At 45.3% G+C, this 22716-nt stretch overlaps 1 protein-coding gene across 2 annotated transcripts in view; it reads right to left on the reverse strand.

Moving 5' to 3' along the window:
- Positions 1 to 22716, reverse strand: part of PHC2 (polyhomeotic homolog 2) — a 646847-nt gene that overhangs the window by 298449 nt on the left and 325682 nt on the right. For both annotated transcript variants that reach the window (XM_078643027.1, XM_078643026.1), the window contains exons 4-6: positions 17984 to 18160; positions 17060 to 17143; positions 14812 to 14979 (exon numbers count right to left, since the gene is read on the reverse strand). In XM_078643027.1, coding sequence (XP_078499153.1) covers positions 14812 to 14979; positions 17060 to 17143; positions 17984 to 18160 — 429 coding nt within the window. The remainder of the gene's footprint in view (positions 1 to 14811; positions 14980 to 17059; positions 17144 to 17983; positions 18161 to 22716) is intronic.

Consider the following 22716-nt stretch of genomic DNA (forward strand, 5'->3'; position numbering starts at 1 on the left):
GGCCAAGACAAGATTCAGACGCCAAGAAGGTGGAGGACGCCGGATAGGTAGAAACATCCGGAACAGACCTTGAAAGAATTGGCGAATGATCCGTGAGGAATACAGAGATGTGGAACCATCATGCCGAAAACGTGAAAGTGCAGCCAGGAAAACCTTGAGAGTGGAATGTTAAAGTCCCGACTTTGCCAAAAGGAGGAACAAGGGCAAGATCTGCTCAGGAGTAGCAAGCAAAGGATCAATGTTTTGCGAGTGGCACCAAACACAAAACCGCTTCCATTTCAATTTATAGGTTTTTGTGGTGGAGAAAGCCCGTGCATGAGCAAGGACCTCTCTGCAGTCCGGATCAATATTTAGATGGGCAAACTCGCGGTGCTCAGTTTCCAAGCGTGAAGCTGGAGAGATGCCGGGACTGGATGGCATATCTGCCCGTGGTTCATGGTGAGAAGGTGAGGCAGGGGGTGAAGAGGTATCGGATCGCACTGGAAGAAGAAGATCCGTGAATCATAGTCGACGCGGTCACCTGGGCGCAATCAACAGGATGTGACATGGTTGAAGTCTCATTCTGTGCAGGAGGCGAGGTATCAGAGGGATCGGCGGAAAAGCGTATACAAATTTTTTCGATCAGTTGATCGAAAATGCATTCCCGCTCGATCCTTTGTGGGGATACCAGCTTGCGTAGTGTAGGCATTTGTGGTTCAGTGGAGTTGCAAACAAATCCAGCTCCGGCAGGCGCCATAGGCGAAATACATACTCCAGAGTTGGCTGATGGAGTTCCCACTCGTGATTGTCTGTGGCCGTTCTGCTGAGAGAGTCTGCAAGGGCGTTGGAGATGCCCGGTACGTGAACTGCAGTTAACTGGACTCGATGTTGTATTGCCCATTCCCAGTTCTGTTGTGCCTGTCTGGAGAGCAGAAGAGATCTCGTACCCCCTTGCTTGTTGAGGTAGTGCATACTGGTGGTGTTGTCCGTACGCACCAACAGTGACTCTCCTTCTACCAGCAGACAGAAAGGTTTCAGGGCGAGAAAAATAGCCAAGAGTTCCAGCCGATTGATGTGCCACTTGCACTGGTCTGCCGTCCATTTGCCGTTGACTGACAACCCTTCGAGGTGCGCAACCCAACCCTCTAAGGAAGCGTCTGTCGTAAGGTTAAGCGTGGGGGCTGTTTCCTGAAACAGACGCCCTGTTGCAATGTTTGGAAGGTGAGCCCACCATTCCAATGCGCCCTGGATGCGAGGGGTCAGGAAGACTTTGTCGTTGATTGTCCCTGAGACTTGCTGCCATTGTTTGTCCAATTCTTCTCGGAGGACTCGCATGTGTAACCTGCAATTGGAGATCAGCGGTATGCAGGACGAGGTCATGCCCAGAAAGGATTTTAAAATTCGGACTGAAACGGACTTTCTTGAGCGTAGAAGATCCACCAGTTTGGCAATGCGATCTTGGCGCTCCTGCGAAACAAACTCCTTTGCTAGATGTGTATCTATTAATGCTCCTAGAAAAGACCCTTTGTTGTGCTGGACGGACATGCGATTTCTCGTGGTTGATGGAAAGACCCAAGTCTTGGAAGACTGACAGGCAAGTCTGAGTGTGTTATTCTGCTGCGAGAAAGGTTGGGGCCTTTATCAAGCAGTCGTCTAAATAAGGGTAGATTTGTATGCCCTGTAGGCGTAGATAAGCCGCAACCGAAGCCATGATCTTTGTGAAGACTCTCGGCGCGGAACGAAGGCCGAAAGGCAGAACCTTGAATTGGAAGTGTTTTGATCCTACTTTGAAATGGAGGTACTTCCTGTGTCTTTGATGGATTGGCACATGAAAGTATGCATCTTGGAGGTCGATTGTGGAGAGGAACTCCTCAGGATTCAGGAACTGTAAGATTTCCAGCAAGGTCAGCATTCGAAATGTTTGGGACTTGATGAACTTGTTGAGGGCTCAGAGGTCTAAGATCGGGCGCCATTCTCCTGATTTCTTCCTGAAGAATAAAAGCCCGTCCCTTGTTGTAATCGAGGAACCACTTCGACTGCCCCTTTTTGGATCCTAACTGCAACTTGTGCAAACAGTTCCTTCAAGTGTGCTGGAGGGGGACCAGAGGGAGGAAATTTGAGAAATTCAAGAGCGTGGCCTTTTGAGATGACATCCAAGACCCAACGATCTGAAGTTATTTTCGACCAATTGTAAAAGTATTGGGAGATTAGACCTCCAATTTTCAGAGCAGGATAAGACTTGGTCTTTAGAAAGTCATTGTTTTTTAGAGGTAGTACCTCCTCTGTAGTTGGATCTTCTCCTATAAGGCCTGGAATCAGACTGCCTATTCTGATGTTGGTAGGAATAGCGCTGCTTGTTTTCACCATTGGAACGGTACTGGGAGGAGCCTCGAAAATTGGAGGATGTGCCCCAGCCACGTGCTCCACGAAATGGCCGCTTCCGGTACTGGAGAGATCCCAGGGCGCGAGCAGTGTCTGTATCTTTCTTGATGGACTCTAAGACGTCATCCACGTGCTTGCCGAAGAGGGACTCTCCATCAAAAGGCAAATCGAGTACCCTTGCTTGCATCTCAGGCCGAAAAGACGTAGCCTTAAGCCAGCCCTGCCGTCTTAAGACTGCAGCACCTGCCAGCTGTCTGAAACCTGTTGAGGAAATATCTATTGCACAGTCTATAATTTCTGAAGATATTTTCTCGCACTCCTGCACGATCTTTTGTGCCTCTGCCCTGGAGGATTCAGGAATTAGGTCGACCAAAGCTGAGATCTCCGACCACATCTGACGGTCGTATCGCCCGAGAATGGCTAAGGAATTTGCCGCCCTGACCGTAGTTGCAGCCATTGTGGTGAATTTTTTGCCAATGGTATCCAGGCGGCGATCTTCCTGATCCGGCGGGGATGTTAAAGGAGAAGCCGGATTACGTGACCTCTTTTGGGCAGCTTGCGTAATGACGGAGTCCGGCTTTGGTTGAGACACAAGGCAGGCAGGCGAATCCTCTGGCGCCTAATACTTTTAGTCGAGGCGTGAAAGCACGGGATTGAGTTAGATCGTTCCATGAGTTTGAGTCCCTCCTTCCAAATAAATTCAATGATAGGAATGGTATGCACTTGCTTTAAAGGTTGATCCTTGAAATCATAAAGAAAACAGTCCTGTTGTTTGACGACCATGGGCAAGTGGAAACGCTTTGCGGCTCTCATCATTAAAAGGTGGAAACCCCCAATGTCCACTGGGGGAGAAGCCAGAGGAGAGGTAGGAGGAGGAGACGGAGTCTGGGCCTGATAGTTGTCCCAATCCGCTAGGACAGAGTCATCATCCTGGTCTGTATCATTCCGAATATCTTCATCAGTATCAGGATCCTGAGGAACTGGTGATCGTGCCTGTGCAACTTGTAGTGACTCCCGTGTCGGAGGAGGCGGATTGGGAGAGGCCTGCGAAGAAGGTGGGAAACGACGATTGTAATCGTCTAGCACCAGGGTCTCCAAGCAGTCGATCGCGAGCTACCGGTAGCTCCCTGAGAGCCTGCCAGTAGCTCGCGCTGCATTGTGCTCAATGTGCCTTGCCATGGTGGCATCTTTAAAATTATGCCATTTTAAATACCCATAATTTATTGTACATGCGCGGATCTGAAGCAGGCATTCCCACCCGTGAATGTAGGTCTGTAGGATTATAAAAATATTACGCAGGCCTGACTCTGGGCGATTATTGTGCATACATGTTGTTTCTAACGGACCCCCACCACCGCAATCAGACCCTGCACGTCCACAGAACCCGCCCTCGCCCAAACCTGCTGCTAAGATTGGCCTGGCTTAGCTGGGGCGGGGTGAACAGGATGACGTTCCTCTGCTTATTAAGACGTGATCTCGTGATCAAGCCTCTCTAAGCGCCCCCTGCCTTCTTCTCGCATGCACCACGCTGTTCCGTCACGAGTTTAAAGGTGCAGCGGGCGTGGCAGGGCAGAGCAGCAGGTCGCGCAAGCAGTAAAGAACTGCTGAGCCCCGCGCCATCTGCCCTCTTTAACAGAGCCTGCTGCCTTCTATCAACCGAGCAGTAGGTAAGCAAGGCAAGCCGTGTGAGAGGCATCTCGGAGGTGTTGACACGGATTTGGACACCTGCTTTTGATACCTTGTCACACTCGAGACGGTCGCGCGTTGCAGGGTGTACCGCTCCATTAATCCTTCTGTGGCTCAATCCCTCTCTTCCAGCCAGCGCGTTGTGTGCTGAAGCGTGGCCCCCAAATTGATGCCTGCATGATAGTAGCGCTAGGCCAGGCACTTGACTAAATTGTTTCTGTCCGCGTTAGCCAGGCCCTGTATAAACCCCACCACGCGCTGCTATACATTATCGCCTTTATTTCATTCACAGCACACACGTATAGAATGGTTATTTGACTCCTGTGCGCACCACTACAACTAACATGCTCATCAGATTTAAGGCTGTATCAGTCTTTCAACCATTTCCTTCTTGGATGAACTCCCTGCGCGTCAGTTTGCACTCTCAGCTGACTTGGGGCAATGTGGCAACTGTATGAGATTGTAATAAATACAAATACACTAAAATTGCAGTGAAGCAACATGCTATGCAGCGCTATGATGTCATGACAGTAAAATTGTAACTGGTAAAGCACTGTGTTAAGTAGTCTGCCCTGTAAATTCCGATTCATGCACTTACACGTGGAATATGAGAAAAGCGTGTGAGTTTGAGGACCTTTGCTTCTACTTGTGACTTGTCTTTGCAAGTATTAACTCTGTTCTACCTCGTACCACGTAATGGGTGTTAAAATATTGGGGCACCAGCTTGGATATCAACGAGTGAGCGCATTCCAGGAATCTAGAGTAAAGTGGTATCAGCACTTTATTAATTCAAACTCCCACGTTATCAATCTCTGGGGCCGGGCTCTGGGCCCTAGAGTATAAGTAAAACCAACTACGTTGCATGCCAGGGTGGTTTTGAAACCCAATTTTAAAACGCATAAAATGGTTGAGGCCCAGGGTTCATGAAATTTGATTTATTCCCACGTCCATTGAAATAGTAATATCGTCTGGGAGAGAAAAGAGGCATTAATGACGTAGCGAAAAGAGGCTGTAATGGCGTTCACAGAGGTCTAACCCAGGCATACCTGCCAAAACGGTTTATTTGTTAATTGAGCTGCATTACAATGATTATTTCAGTCACAGCTATTGATAGGTCCTGATATTGAAGCTATAATTGAGAGGTCGTAAAGTGGTTTGCCAACAGCACACATGCAAAGTCGTTACTTGGGCTCTGAAGAACTAGGCTTAACATCAATGAAACTGGGCGGGGGAGGTCGCTCGGAAAAATGCGCGAGTTGCTTGGGGTTTAGTAGCTCACGACGATTTTCACTGACCAGAAGTAGCTCTCACCACACAAAAGGTTGGAGACTCCTGGTCTAGCATGTGTTGGAGGTTAGAAATCAAAGTCACAGGTGCCTGTGCCATAGGAACCTCGGGGTCAACATCCTGCTGGTCATCTCAAACTGAGATGAGCGATCGCCTCTCATCATTATCTTCATCATCATAGTCTTGATACTTTATATGTAGCTCCGATGGGCTACTTTCAGGACGAAAGGTGTCATCAGCGTAAGAGCCATCAGAAGATTCCTCCTCTGCAGACGCAAAGAATTGAGCAGGGGGACCTGTCCCATGTTGAATAGGACTCAGAAGCAGTGGAGCCGGACGTTTTACAGTAGTAGCAGTCACCACTGTGAAGGTGGTCGCAGTTGCCAGAGAATACTGCTTCGTCGATGGACACGTCTACGAGCTCGTCGTCGAAGGCGTCTTCGAGGGATTCGTCAATGATGAACTAGGAGTCGACGAAGAAGCGGATGCCGTCGATGGCGCTGCCGCCGACGAAGATGTCATTGTCGTCGATGAGGTCTTCAACGCGACGGAGCCATCGACCACGAGGTGGACGTCGACGAGGTACTCGATGTCGACGAGGCTACCGTCGACGAAGGTGGTAGCCTTCACAATGGATGGTATAGGCCTGACTTCTTGGTGCATCGTCGACGATGCAGACGTCGTCGTCGTCTTCGTCGACATAGAGCAGGTCGTCGTCGAAGTAGGCACAACGTCGACGGATCTTGTCGTCTTCGACGGGCGCGTCGACGAGCTCGTCGACGAGCTGGCACTCGTTTTGGATGACGAGGTCACAGAATGGGACTGCGACGCCAGAGAACCAGGTCCCGTAGGCGTAGAGGCAGGCAGATCCCGTGGGGAGAAGGACTTGGGAGCGTCCACAAGCTTCTTCTTTTTAAGAAAAGGAGAAGGAAGCTCGGTCTCTGACCCACGCTTCAGAGAGGTCTTAGAATGGCAGGAAGACACACTCTCTATATCAGACACAGGGTTGTCTTGAGTCTTCAAACTCTGTAGCCACAGAAGGAGACGGGCCTCTCTATCCTTTAGGGTCTTTGAAGAAAAAGTTCTGCAAAACTTGCAATTCCTCACCTCATGGTCCGGGTACAAACGGTAGATGCATTTTTTATGAGGGTACTCATGGAAAAGGCGAAGTTTACCACAGGCGGAACAAGGCCGGAACAAAGATTTCTTTGTAGAAGACATGTTGTGGAATATAAATGGTTTGTAGAATGAAGAAACTGAGCAGAGCCCAGGGAGACTCCCTTCACACGACGTGCGGTAGAAAATCTGAGGGCTTGAGCTTCTGAGGAGAAGGTTCTAAAGGGTGTTACAGCCTGATTGGCTGGAATGTGGACTATTATAATGACATGGATATGTTACTAAAGTGAACTCTCCCTCGATGCTTTCTATGGGCTAATGTTGTTTGATGGTACTTTAAAGTTTTATTTCTTTTGGATATATTTTGATACATCTATTTATATACTTATGTATATATCTATATATGTATATATGTATGTACTTTATGTAAATATGTTTCTACTACTATTTTATGTACCGTGGGACTCCCACTTCAACGATGGGGAATTTATTCAAGCATGTGAATCTATGAAAGACACCCCTAATACTGGAGAAATGCACTTTACCGTACGAAAGCGAGAGTGGTCAATCACGTTATATTGTGATGATGTTCCAATCAGAGGCAAGCCAACCTGGAAGGAAATGGCGAATTTGGCAATCTGGTCACTGCCTGATAATTCTCTGCAGAACTTAACCTAACTGTGATTCCACACTTTAAGAGGGAAAGGCAGGGAGGAAGATTCTTCCACGTATTAGCACCTTCCAATTGGAATAAACTCTCAAGTCATTTAAGGACAGTGTCTAGTCATTTTAGTTTCAGAAAGCAACTCAAGACTTGACTGTTCTCGCTGTAAGCGTTGCTTTCTACTTCTATCTCTTTACACATGCTGTGAAGCCCTGTGGAAGGAAGCCATGTGCAGTATAAAACTTTATAACAAAACATTCTGCTGACCTTTCAGAGGCTTGCGCCAATTTGGAAAGTTCCTCAGCATTCTACTGGCCAGGCACCTTGATAAGGATTGCAATAACTTGAATTCAACGAAAACTTTCAAATTCAACTCTGATATTATTTCTGACCCTTCCCAGACTATCAGTGTGCTGGGTCTAATATATATTTGTTTGAGGTCGACAATTTTCCCAAAAATAACACCTCATCACAAAAGCGTATGCGTCATCATTCTGCCAAATAATTAACACCACCTAGATTATCCACAGATGACACACAAATCCAAATAGCTGCATTTCCATGGAACCAAGACAGCATTATTCTGATTAACTAAGCACTCCCAATTCCCCAACATGCTGTCCTGATCGATTTTACTGAAGATGTTATAAATGTATTTAAATGTGATTTAGAAAATGCAGAAAAATAAACGAGACCAGTGGAGGGCAGCGAACGTTTCCGTATTTGTCTCAGACCTTCCACTGAATTATACACCTTTAACTTGGTATTTCAGAATGTATGTTTTAATTGTAAATATTGAGATATTAAATAGCCGTGAACAGCTTTCTGTACAAAACGTAAAATCCTGACAGTAGTACCACTTAGTTGGGTAAATGCTTACAGTCACTATTTACAGTACTAACAAACCAAAAAAGGACAATAAACAACTAATTAACAAAAGTAGTTATTGTAATTAGTGAAAGAATGTACGAAGCGTCTTTTCCCATCCATCTTTCAGTCCGTCTTCTAATATTACCTCTCATGTGAAAAAAAAATTCTTTGCGAGACCCATTTAATTTGTAAAGTACCATCTGCTGTAATATTTTATCAAACCGCAGTGCACATACACAGCCTCTAGAGGGGGAGAGAAGACAAGGAGTGTTTACATTCTCAATTAAAAACACACCATCCAGCAAGCGAGGACTGACTGCTCTGAGGCCACTGGATGACTGACTACCACTTCTCTGCCCGTTACTTACAGGGCATCTTTTATGTGATTATTTATGACTGTTAGAACGCTTGCGAGAAAAGCAAGGTCTTAAACGTTTTCTAAAGCGTTAACTTAGGCAAGCGTCACACGACCTGAGACTTTGAAGGAATAAGTTACATTTTTATTTTTGCAGTTTTATATAGCGCGAAATAGACCGGGAGGTATCAGAGCGCTCTACATGCGCACCCGTTGTATTACTGAGGGGCGCGTTTATTTTTGGACACGGGGAGATTAAGTGATTGGTTAGAATTAAAGGATGTTTGAGCCTCCCGCCAGGCTCGAACCTGGTTCCACAGCTTCAAAATCGGCCGCTCTGGCCGTTAGTTAGCCCTTGCTTGCTCTACACACTGCTGGTGAAGTTCCACTTGGAAATTTGATAGGAGAGAGAGTTTTGCTGAACTTTGGCCTCGGCTATGCTTGTGGAATATGGATTTATGCTGGTCATATATTAGGCTAGAATTTGAATTGAATGGACCTTGAACATGGTTGTGCGTTTTGTGTGAAGCCAGTGGCTATTCCTGCCTTGGGTATTGATGTGGTTGCTTTCTCTTGGTCTGTTTCATCAGTCTTTCTGCAGCATTCCATACGGCCTGTACACAAGAGCGCTTAGTCTGCATGCCTAGAAGGACGGCCTATCAACGACCAGTCTAGAGAGGCGTTGACCACTGGGGCCTGTGTCTCAGCAGACGTCTGTTCCTCGCAGAGCTGCAGGTCCAATCTAAGGAATGAAAGCTCTGCCAATCAATTGCATAGCCCTCTTTCTAGACAGAAGCCTGCACAACAATTCTTGTACTGACAGCTGTTGAAGTTCATCTTCAGTGCATAGTTGTTGTATAATGATGAACACTGTGCACTTTCAAAACAAGTCTTTAGCAGTCCCATGATTTTAGTAAAACGCTTTCCAGGAGATGGGCCTGCTGAATGCTTCCGCGTATGTCATTCCAGAGTTTCTAGCTATTTTTGCAATGGAGGACAAATCATCATTTAATTTTAGTTTTGAAATGCATAATAGTGGAGGTGATTGTCTACTTCTTACTTCTTTGGAAGCAGAATGCACACAAGCATTCAATGACTAAAAGCTCGTTTTAACACTGCTTTTGGAGGTGTAAGGCACTATATCGAGGTTGACAATATCGACCCACACTAAAATTGCATCCACTACATCAACTGACAACTACATTGTACGATAACTTTATATTTGCTATTTTTAACTCCACTCATACTTATCCTGGGAGGTAAGCATTGACGACTCATCCTTACTAACATTAGGTCTCAGTGGTCCTCGTTTTCCACTGCTTTTTAGGTCAAGCCGACCAGACATCAATAACTGTCTGGTTGCAGAAGACCTATTGTAGGCTTATCAATAACTTACTTGGAGCTTACTTCCAGGCCACAGCTTACCCACTGGTTGGCTTTATTGTAACTCATTTGCTTGCTTCTAATTCAATTAATTTCCTTGTCTCTCTTATGTTTGTCCCTCCCCCATTATCGAATCCTCTTTACCATCCCCTTGAATGGCTGACACTGCTCATCGTAAGGGACCTACTTTTTTCTTCTTGATTAAGAACTCCATCAAATTGCAAGTGTTTTCCAGCTCTCTTCCTCTTCTGTTCCTCTACCACTCCCTCTGGTCAAATGCCCACCCTGTGTGCTCTGTTTACTCTCTTCCTTGCTGCTGCTCGTTCCCTCTCCTGAATACTTCTCCCCTTTGCTCTCCATTGCTGTGCTGCTTGTAAGGTTCCCCCTTGCCAGTGTTCTGCCTCCACCATTCTCTCCTCACTACCCACTGCGTTCCCCTACTCGCTTCCACACCCTCTGCCCCCTTTCCCCTTTATTGCTGCTTTCTTTTTGTATTTTATATATATATATATTTTTAATATATATATATATATATATATATATATATATATATATATATATATATATATATATATATATATACATACATATACATATACATATACATATATTTTCTCTACGAAAGTACTAAACTCCCAAAACAAATCAAAAGATATTTTTAAAATAGTGAATGATCTATGCAACAGTGAGAGAACGGCACCCATTCAGACCCCTACCCAGGAGTTCTGTAACTCGGTGAATCATTTCTTCATAGATAAAATCTCTGCTATTAAAAACAGCATCCCTAACCCCCTCAGTCAGGAACCACTGGATGACATCCGTAATAATCATCTTACTCTTGATATCCTTCCTCCAATCGACCCTAAAACATTCTTAGAGCTCGGGTCAACTCTGGGCCGCCTAACGACAGCTGCCCACCACACATTATGAAAGAGGTCTTCTCGGCCTTACCCCAGAGCATACTCCCCTTCCTGAATGAATCTCTCGCGCAGGGCAAGGTCCCCTGCACCTTCAAAAACGCAATGGTCGTTCCCCTCATAAAAAAACCTGGGGCAGACCCCATGGACCCGTCCAATTATTGTCCCATTTCCCTTCTTCCCTTCATGGCCAAAATACTGGTGGCTCACGTGTCGAGATGTCTCTCGAATTTAATCGAACACTCTGACTACCTAGAACCTAATCAAGCCGGATTCCGCCCGTCACATTCAACGGAAGCGGTGATCCTCGCAGTTCAGGATACTCTTAGAGTAAATGCTGACGGGGCAACCACCAGGCCCTGGTGCTCCTGGATCTGTCGGCCGCGTTCGACACGGTCGACCATAACATACTGCTGAACCGTGTCGAACAGGCTGGCCTCAGGGGACCCGCACTTAGATGGATAGCGTCCTTCATTACTGACTGGACGCAATCAGTCAGGCATGGAACCTTTACCGCCCGAGACTCTCTTCCCTCTGTGGGGTCCCTCAGGGATCATCCCTGTCGCCATTATTGTTTAATTTGTACCTCAGACCCCTGATACACTCCCTAAAAAACTGTAAGATCACCATTTTTAATTATGCTTATGATCTGCAGCTGATAATACCACTGAATTCCCCAGATTCAGCGGCAGAGTTCCAGGCACCATGTCTCACATACGGAGTTGGATGGACCTGAATCACCTAAAACTCAACCCAGGCAAGACTGAACTAGTACTGCCTGGGAAGAGTGAGATCAGTTGGGGCCTGCACTTCTGGACGGCGGATATGGGTTCTCCCCCCACTGCTTCCCCTTCGGTAAAAAGCCTTGGGGTCATCCTCAATGCTGACCTATCGCTCAAAGGACAGGTGGGAGCTGTTGTCTCCTCTAGCTTTTTCCAACTTCGGAAAATTAAGAAAATTGCCCACTTGCTGACACACTCTGAACTCATACAGGTAGTGATAGCCCTGGTACTCTCGAGCCTTGATTTTTCGAACGCTCTATAGCTCGGCCTGCCACTGGGCTTGCTAAAACGACTTCAGATGGTTCAAAATCAGGCGGCAAGACTTATCGGGAAACAACCCAAATGGCAGTCAGCTAGACCTCGACTGTCAAAACTACACTGGTTACCGATGGCCCAAAGGGTTGCCTTTAAGACGGGATGCATAGCTTTTAAGGCACTGCATGGAAACGGTCCCAAATTTGTCACAAACTTGATCAATAACTACAAACCCCAGCGTAACTTACACTCTGCCCATCTCCACCTAGTAACAATTCCATCGTTTAAACGGAAACGGCAAGGAGGCAGCTGTTTCTCCTACTTGGCCGCCACTTTCTGGAACTCCCTCCCCATGTCACTCAGGAGCTGTGACAATCTCTTGGTCTTCAGGAAGTCCCTGAAGACGTGGCTGTTCGAGCAAGCATACACCTAGGGATTTGGGTTACTTTTCTCTGCATCAGCGCCATGAAACCTACGGGTGTACGTGCGCTCTATAAGTGGTTATTAACATAACATAACATAAATATATATATATATATATTACATCAATGAATTTGGCTAGTTTAAGATGGGTATTTCCTAGTTTTATGTACCTTGTAAACAGGGATCTTTATCCTAAACGTGATTTTAGTCATACATTGTAATATTTATGGAAGTTTATATATTGTATTTTAGCGGCAATGATATGGAGTATTTATATTTTAAAGCATATGTATTTATTTATTTATATGTTTTTATAATTATTCTAAATTGCTGCTAAATACTATTGTCTCAATAGCTGTGCCTCGTTTTGGTGCATGAATGTCCTTAACTTGGTACAAGGAATAACCCAATAAGAAATAATTGCGTTTGATAACAATGTGAAATGACACTCTGTTTTCCATGTCTCTTATATTAATGGCACGTAGCACTTTAAAAGGTGAATATCCGCCCCTTTAACGCTGTCATGTGATCAAGGCCTCGCTAGGCCGAAACGCGTCATGGCGGAATGGTGTAGAGCACATTAAAAACAATTTAGCACCATTACTTGGGTCTGCCTCGTCTCTTTCAACAAGAAAATTTGCTGTAAGACCCTGGCAGCTTGTGGGCAATAAGGCTATTCTCACCCACCACAAGCAAATAAAAATGTCTGAGTTACTGAACTTAGAGTGCAGGCAAACAACAGAAGTGTAAGCGTGTTGACTGAATGAGCAACCTCAGGATTCCATAAAGAGTGCTCCTTCTTTTCAGCAAAGGTGGGGTGCTCCCTCCACCCTGCTACCCAAAGGCGAGGAACAATCCTGAAACTGGAGACACACTCCACTTCGAGCATGTTTTTTGCCCGTCTGCGAAACGCACACAGCTGCTCTGAATCACCCATGAGACGGAACTCCAGTGAAACGTTTATAAACGCAACTCCTCTTACTTTATAAGATTTCAAGGCAACTTTATTTAACAAATGCAGTCTGAAAGTTGTAGTATTTTTTCCAAATAATTCCAATTACTTAAATCTACTGTACTAAACTACTAGTGTAAAATAACACCGGGGACAAGATCATTGTGTCCTTGGTGACAGGGAGACACTTGGAAAGATTATAGTTTACCAGAGCTACTTATTCCATCGATTTACGTCATGTAAGGTTTAAAAAGCACCATGAAAGGGTTTTGGTGAGGACACTATGCCTGCCAGGACACTTCAAGAATGACTACCTCAGGCTCTTGAGCAAGCCACCACACTGCTGCACCGATCACGAATGAGCTGGGTTGATATTCAGGACTCGGGCAGAAGGTGTCATCATTTTAAAGTTTGAATGAGCTCACACGGCACGCCCCAATGTACTTTAAGAAGTTATCTTAAAGGAGCAGCTCAGTGAATGGTTTCACAATAGATCTCAGCCCCCCTCCCCTCCAGCTAACATCATCAAACTAGACAATATTGTCGAATAACTAGTGTTGGTAACTGATGACAGATGCACGACTGATTGAAGAGAACTGTTTTTTCCTCTATGCATGTATGTATGTGCGCATCTGTGTATTTATTTATGTATGTATGCCTAACTGGATGGCCCCTTTGAAAATCACAGAAGCAGAAACTGAATATTTAGCCTCGTCGGGTAATCTCAAGGAGAATCTCTGCGTGTTTTAAACATTTTGTTGTGATAGAAAAGCTTCCAGACCAGACAGAAAATCCACATTTGTCTTCATAAAATTGAAGACAGAATATGTACACACTGTTTTATTCCACCAATCTCACACTCACTAGGCCTTTAACGCGGCACACTGAACTCCTTGAGCACGCAAAAATGGAATTATTATGATAGGTACACTACTACAACAGTAACAGTGACTGCTTTTTTCCTACAAACAAGTGTAATCAGTGCTTGTAATGGATGGTGAGAAGTGCAGGCACACTGTGTCCTTGATAACATGCTTTACACTGAGTGCTGGTACTCTCCCACTGATAGCAACATATCCCCTGCTAAGAAGTGATGCTAATCTCAAAATCAAAATAAGTGTAGGTCAGTGCTTTAAATGGTCCGGTATAGGCCAGTACGGGCACTTTTTTATTTTGAGAGGAAGAGTACTGGCACTTCTCAAGAGAAATTCTATACTTTTAATTGGAGAATATGGGCACTTCTCAGAAACAAGAACCTGCACTTCTATTTTTCCATTTCAGGCACTGGTGTAGGCAGGGCCGGACTGGCTACAGGGCATTTTGACATTCTACAGTGCTGGGGGCTGATTTCGTTGATGGGGACCTGCATGTGCAAAACGAAATTCGTTTTGCATTGTTGATTTCGAGGCACACGCAGGTCTCCATCTTCGAAATTACCCCCCATCACAGTGACATCAGCCCCCAGCTCTGCAGATTGCCAAATGCCCGGTAGCCAGTCCGGCCCTGGGTGTAGGTACTCTGAACCTGACTGTAACTGCCCGTTTAAACCACTGCCATGGAGACGTCTTGCTAAAATATTTTTTCAGATATCGACCCCCTCTTCCTGCAGCCTTCTAGTTTATCAACAAAATAAAAATTATATATATATATATATATATATATATATATATAAATCCACTTTACCAATGATCTGCCTCTCTTTAAATGCAGCTACTGTGCCATAGTTGCTCTTAGCAGGAAAGGCCTGTGGGCCTGCTTACCATCTGTGCGCGCAGGTACATCTGGGCTTGGCTGGCGGTAAGTGCAGGGCTGCTGGCGTTTCCGAGCAGCACTGTATGCTGGGTAATACCTGAGGCGGAAGAGGAGTTCACGTTCTGCGCCCGATTCATTAGCTGGGCAGCCGCTGGGGACGTTGATAGGTTGATCTGCTATAAAGCACAAAAAGGCATTATAAATAGGGGTACTACCTGACTGGTCATGTACCAGCCTCACCGGTATTTTCATACCAAGAGAGATAAAACAAGCGTTGACAGAGCCAACAGGTCTTGCTTGTATTTCAGTCCGAACTAAAAAAAAAAAAATTTTAAACACTCCTGCAGAAGAAAATAAAACAGAAATAGCTTACTGTGCAGAAAGCATATATAAGATAAGGCACTTTAGAAAGTACACTAGTCCTTGATGCTGTCAGTACTTCATAAAAGGTGGAATGATACACGAAACAGCCAACAGGAAGAGGTGAGGGGAAATACTCTGTGAGAAGCCAAAGCTCACGCTATGCATATTTTAAAGAATTTGGAACACTTGGTCATACAGACAGCTGCTCTACAAATCAGGGAAGTCATTAAAATCACGTATTTTTCCTGTTTGAAATATAAACTTAAAGCAGCAAATATAGGACAAAAACACTTCAAACCAATTTTAATGGTGTTTAAGCTACTCCCAAATGGGTTTAGCGCAAGTATGAGGCAGAATTTCGGTGCTAAAAAGGGGACAGTAGAGAAGTCGCTACTGGTGCACCAGCTCCCTGAAAGGTGGCAACAGCCGCGTCTGCTAACACCCTTTCCTGGGGAAACGAAGCGGTTTGCATGCTCCATCGAGATCACTCATTACCCTAACTAGCCACTAGGTGTCGGAGCTGCACCAGTACTGGTGTTTCTCTCCAAGAAAACCATTCTGATATGATTCCAAGACAAGAAGTAGAACTTACACTAAAGTGAAAGCGTTGTTGCATGTAAATGGACAGTAAGTAATCATGACAGTGGTGACAAAGAAGTTCATTTTTTACAGAACACAGTATATATGGCTACTACTCAAAATACACCTTGGCTGCAGTTCCAGTTATTTCATTGAAAACAATAGAAATTAAAACAATGTCCCTGAAGTTTTAGCTAGCATCAGAGTTAGACAGCCTAATGTAGTAAGCACTTTTGCGGTTGATCTCGATGTCTCACAAAATCACAATGTATGCGACCAGAAAGGTCTTTACACAATGTACTGCAGCCCTTTTTCAAGTTAGTCAAGTATTTGAGGCTTGTAAAAGGGCTACCGTGATCCTTTACAAATTGTAAATAGGAGGGGGAGTAAAATGAACATCCTCCTCTTCTTTGCGATTCGGACAGGTATACATCAAATGTGTCTGCAATTGCAGTTACAAATCATGGAGACCCACGAACAGGGGTGCTAATTGATATAAAAGGAGAAGGTGGCGGTCCCTGCAGTTGCTGTTGGCGACCTCAGAGGAAGTCAGAAGTAATCATGGGCCACAGGACCACTATCTGCTCGCCCCCCCCCCCCCCCCCCCACCCCATTGTCTTGTCAAATCGTAAACATTATTTTATGAAAAGAGGCACCTGGTCCTTTGTTAGACTAGGGCTGATAATAAAAAACACGTTTCCGTTTGGAATGCAAATCCAGGGATGGAGGTCTGCTGTCCCTGGCAGGCCTCCATCCCTTTGACCACAGCCAATCACAGGGGGTGAACAATCGCAATGGTACTAATTAATATTCATTAAGTAGGCCATTTTGCGACCATCCCTCCAGCAAGATTACAATTATGATGCTCTTTATACACAGGAAGTGTCGCAAACAGCACCCACGGTCACGGTGTGCTACTTGCACATCCCCGATTTGAGAAAGGGGGCCCTACACCAAGCCCATGGGGACCTTACACCCACTTTCTTTCAGCGTGGGTGGGCCATAACTGCAGGTCGGCAATTCATATCAGTTCACGCAACCAGCCTACGGCAATGACCTGGTAACACAGAACGCTGTGCTGTGCAAAGTAACTCTGAGGATTATGTTTTCTACTGCATATTATAGACCCAGTGAATGTTTTTCTCCATTTTGTTAGTTGTACATATCAGGGATATCAGATTTCTGCAGCAAGCAAAACACACACCTGCCATTCTATTTTACTCTGTTGGGTTTGATACAATAGTTTAAATCAATAAATAATGTGGAAGAAATGCTTCATTATGCATTACCCCCTCAGACTGTTTGACCACTTACCGCCGCCGCAGATGACTGGGTTGAGGTCTGTGGTGATGCATTGCTGTTGGGCGAGGCCCCCTGCCTGTTGGCAGCCAAGCTGGCCTGAAAAACAACAGAGAGAAGTGAATATTTCCTGCTCTGGCATCAATGCATTAATAACCCATAGCCATGTTCGTGCTGTCAGTGATCCAACCGTGCACAGCAGGAAAAGAATCACTGCTCCTCGCCGACTGCAGCAGTGTCAGCCCGCTCTCTTCAGGGTCAGGCTTGTGCCTTGCAAACTCTCCATCAGCTCCCTGCCCCAAAAATGCACTGGGTGGAAATGGAACCCATAGGTCAATAGTGTCCCCTCATCTGCCATCCATCTCCAGCACTACACTGTACACCACAGTTATGGGCATGAGTGGATAATAAGGGGAAATAAGAGGGTAGCAATTCTTGGCAAAGAAGGGGATGCTAGTATCTGAGGAGTGTGAAAGGTGTAGGGGCGCCTTCTACTAATAACTCAATGAAGTTGGCATGATAGCAATGCCGACCTATATAAAAAGGATGATAGGACGATTTCTCCGACCAATGCCATAGTACATGAAAGAAGGGATGGGGTGGCCAATGGAAGAAGCAAAGACTAGGGCCTGGTCAGCGTGAAGGGGCACTCCCTGCTAATCCTCTGGCCAGTCAATGAGACAATGTCTGGCGACACTAAAGCCAATGCTGACCCCTGGAAGAAGGTTGTTAGTGATTCCAAAGTTTGTGAAGTGTGTCTATCACTGAAGTCTATCCACTGTCCTACAAGGAGTCAACGCAGCCCCTGTATATACATTTGAACCTGTCACTGCCCACCTTGAAACGCCCATCCAACTGCACGTTCACACTGCCCGTTTCTTGCAGCAGGATCGCCACAGCACTGGGCACTCACACAGCACTGCTGAAACAGCAAGGTACCTGCTGCACGGCTGCTAGACTCTGCAGCTGGGCACTGCTCAGGTGTTGCTGTTGCTGCTGTTGCTGCTGCTGCAAGGCTGCTGTCTGCAGCATGAGGTGCTGCTGCTGCGCTGCATACATCTGCTGGAGGTACTGCGCTGCGGTGCTAGGCTGGCGGTGCAGGGCTTGCTGGATAACCTGGCGACAGGAGCAAAACAACAGAACATGTGGGCAGTGTAACATGGAATTAGATCCAGTACGAAGAGTCAGAAATGCAAGATGTCAAGATGAATAAATACACATTCTCACTGCAGTGCGAAACCCCTATGCTTTTCCTACAGCAGTTTATAGAGGATTTTTCAGTGCCTGTAGAAGACTAGCATTTGCATTTTAGATAATTGTGGGTCATAAGAACACAGCTGCTTACACCCATGAAACCTAAGAATCTGCAACATTCTCCAGATGCCCCGCCCCACCAACTACGAAACCAAGACTCACCAAGCTTCTTACTTGCTTTAGATTGAAGTTCTAGATTTTCTTTTTTATAGAGAACGGACCAAGTGACCACATTCAGTGACTTACAGTTTTTTTACCCAACAGCCCATGTGGAAAGCAAAACTGCAAGTCTCAGAAGGCATTTTCACGCGATGTTGGCTTAAAAAGTCAGTTTTGCAGGGACGTGTCACACTGATATCCCTGTTTAAGGAATGGTTGGCCACTGGGATACTTCTCCAACCCAGTGTGCATTTTTGGTACTGAGGTATCGAATGTCAGTGTGGTGAGCTGTGCTTAGGTTTTGCTCACCCCATGTAAAGTAGCCCTATTGGGGACCACATTATGTTTGTTAGTGTTAGTGTAGTATGCAATTCTGATTTGTATTTCCTGGGCCTACCCACAGATACACACTTCATCGTTGATATTCTGAGTGAGAAACGGAACAGCAAAAGTAGCTCCTAGGAGCTGTTAGAATGCAATACAGCTGTTTCCAAACCAATTATACAGCAAAGAAAGGGATATTATACAGAAACATCTAGAAACATGGACAAAACTGCTGTATGCTGCTCGCAATAAAATGTCACACATATGGCACTGAAAGTCACACATAAAAACACACAAACATAAAAATATCACACATAAGCAACCTGAAACCTTGGCAGCTATGCTTTTGCCCCTGACTCGAGACACATTCAGTAACCGTAGATAGGCAAGTTTCCAACATGGACCACCGAGTCTTTTACCTTAATAAATTCCAAGAAAATCTCAGTGATTCCATGATTTAAAGTCAGTGTCAATGTCAATTTTGCTCACTAACATTACTCTCAAAGATATTTATTAATCACAGGCATGGTTCAGCCAGCGCTCATAAGTCTTATGCAAGTGACACACTTTTGCTTAGAGTGACTGAAATTTGAAAGCGGGTATTCCTTGTTGGAACCCGGAAGGGATCTGTGCTAGATACAATACCGTTAATGACTTTGTCCCTTGAAGCTGTTGCTGATTAGGAAACCGAAAATCTACAGTGATTAAAAAATAGAAGCCAATCACCACCATCGTTTTAGGGCAGGTACTCCAGGAAATTGCATAAAAGTAGAGAAAGAAGGGGAAAGGGAAATCCCGACTTCCACAAGTAACAAATACAAATTTGATACTTCAGCTAGAATTATACCTAAAGGGGTTATACTGTAAACCAATCAAATTTTCTTGGATCAGCCCTACATCTCTAAGAATCGCCAACAATAAGGATTCCACAATAAAAGAAGGGCACCTTTACACTGAACAAATTGTTGAAAGAGAAGGGCACTTTTTAGGTCTCGCCTGTCGATGCGCATGCGCATCGAGCTTGCGAGCCTATTGCGGCCTAACCACGCTTTAACTAACAAGCAAGGAATCGTGGCGATTCCTTGCGGTGCCCGTGACTTTTAAGCTCAATGCGCATGTGCATTGAGCTTAAAAGCGCGTGCACAGCCGCCCTCATTCCTCCGACACCTTTGAAGTGAAGCTTAGCTTCACTTCAAAGGCCCGGCTTCTTCACACCCACATGCCGCTCTCGCTCTCCCCGCTCCGCCCCCTCCCCTGCCCGCCGTGTGACCTCGGCTTACACTCACCCCTCCTTTCTCCCCTTTAGGCTGCTTTCGGATGCTTTGTTCGCAGCTTGTTCTCTATCAGGGGGCATACTTACACGATTAACTTCCGTTCTTGCTGCCCCTGGTACGCATGAAACCGGCCCCCACACCAAAGGACACATCTGCAACTCGGCTGGGCTTACTTTGTAAAAGCAAACCAATTTATATTTTGCTTAGAGTAAGCACTATTGCACATTTCTTTTGTTCTAAGGCCGTAAAAAACACTTCATCCTGTAAAACACGGTGTAAAAATGGTGGCAGATGTTAACCTGCCATATTGCGTAGACGATGACGCCTCCTCAAGAGGTTTTCGGGGTCTCTCTTCTCGCCCAAAATGCACACATTGTAACACAGCTTTCTCTGCTGTAACTGGTAGATCAACCCACTTCCAGTTCCCACAGCACAATAACTACAAGCCAACAACCTGCTTTATTTTGAAAAGGGGGTTAAATTAAGAGATAATCCCTGAAGAACCAGACACTTCAGAGGCTAACTCCACCTCGGCTGACGTGTGAAGGAAGTGGCCGAGGCCCCCCTGTTGCTGCTTAAAGGACGTTTACAGCCAGGGGGCAAATTGACTCGACCAACAATTGTTTTACACGCATATTGTCTCACGTGAGTGTCGATAAGGTCAACTGCTTCTGGTAAAGAAAACAGCCATTGTTTCAGCGCAAAGCAACGTTGGCTCAACAAACACACTTGAAAAATCCCACGTTTTGGGGTTCTAGGTGTCTTTCAACTTGTGTAACTAACTTGAACTGTAAACAATAAAGTAACTGCAGCTCTCAGTGTTGTTTTTTCCGCAAAATATTATAGGGAGCACAACCTTATCTCCACGTTCAATAATTAGGTATGAGTCATTACACAGTTTGAGTACATACATACACTAACTAAGGATGAACATGTTCTGTAAAAATGTAATGAAACATAAATATGCACTTGTTAAGAAATTTGGATCTCATGCACTATTGGATAATTCTACGGTCATGCAAGCACTTTTCACGCGTGTTTGTGAAGTGTAAAGATTAAAAGTTATTTTGAAGAAGGCACCTTACATTGGTTTGGTTTTCTCGCAAGTGCGCGGCTCGCCGACGACAAGAATAGTCCATGTTTTTATGGCAATTGTATGCGCATCGGGTCATGCGGTGCGTGCACGTCGATGTGCTGGCCTACCCTCTAAAGTTCAAGCCCTGAGTGAGCCGGGCACATCCGTACGGGCTCCTAAGTCTGCGTGCACGCAAGTGACCTTTATGAATATGGCTCGTGCACTTCGCACTTCATTGCACTCTTTATTTCACTTACTTGCAGGGCCCGACTGGAGGGCAACAGGCAGTGCCCAATGGGCTGGTCTGGCTGATCAGTGTGTGGGCCGGATTTGTAGCAGTTTGTGGGCCTGTTTTATGGCCAGATGGGCCAATTTTTTTACTGTTGATTTCTGTGATATCATAAGTATTATCCACAGCAAACACAAATTATTGCAGTCTTCCATACCTTGCAAAACAGCTAATCAGATTGTCTTTACAGGTTTAAAACGGGCCTGCTTTGGAAATATGGGCCACTTTTTTAGCTGTCTGATTCTCCAAGGGTTGACTTTTATTTAGTGCCCGGGCCTATCTTTTGTCCCAATCCGACCCTGCTTGCTTGTGTCCATATTTCATATGAAAACAGAAGATACCTTCCGAGACTTTCAATTCTCACGCAAATAGTTGTTTCTGTTATACATGGTTTGCTTACTAGCTCAGGTGACCTAAAAATGTAAGTTTGTCTCATTTAGCAATCAAACGGAGGACGGGCCCATGATGTACTAGTCTTTAGATGGCCTGAGTGCTTAATTTGTGCTGGAAGTTGCAGGAGGTGAGAACTAACGCTCATTTTTGGGGACCAGGATTTATTTTCCATTATCAAATTTTGACACAGAGCAAGAACGAGAAAAATATAAAATGGAGAAGGAATGAAGAAGTGAAAGATAGAACAAGCACTGGCGTTGCCAATAGGTCTCGCAGTAGGAAAGTTGGAGCTATTGGTTTTGTAAATGACAAAGCCCTTTATGTTTTTAAAATGAAAACAAAAATAAAAGGCATTGTTATTTGCAATTGTAATAGCTACAACTTTCCTACTGCGAGACCTATTGGCAACGCCAGTGCTTGTTAGTTTTTCTGCCTGCGCTAAACAGACTCAAATCATCAAGCGAATCCACTGTTTTCAGGATTTGCTTAGCACACTCGAAAAGAGAAAATTCATAAACTTATCTCGCAATGACCCACAAACCACTGTGAGACTGGTGGCCCTCGCATCTTGCCCAGGGCCATCCTAACAGCAATATAGGCCCCTGGGCAAAGCAGTGCACTGGGCCCTGCCTACACACCCACTCACAGGAATAAAAATGTTTAATGGAAAATTAATGTTAAATTCTGGTCTGCATGGGGTCTCTATGCTCGTGGGGCCCCCGGGCAACTGACCAGTGTACCCATGCATTAAGATGGCACTGATCCTGTCAATGACTGTTTGTTGAGGGACTGGAACACCACGACAGAGCCAATCTGAATAACTTCAAGCTGCCAAAGGGAACGCCCTAATACCATAGACCACTTCTGATTGACAACCAATTAAAGCTAGTTTCTGTGGTTCGCC

This window comes from Lissotriton helveticus, chromosome 5_1 (genome assembly GCF_964261635.1).
Source record: "Lissotriton helveticus chromosome 5_1, aLisHel1.1, whole genome shotgun sequence".
Lineage (NCBI taxonomy): Eukaryota > Metazoa > Chordata > Amphibia > Caudata > Salamandridae > Lissotriton > Lissotriton helveticus.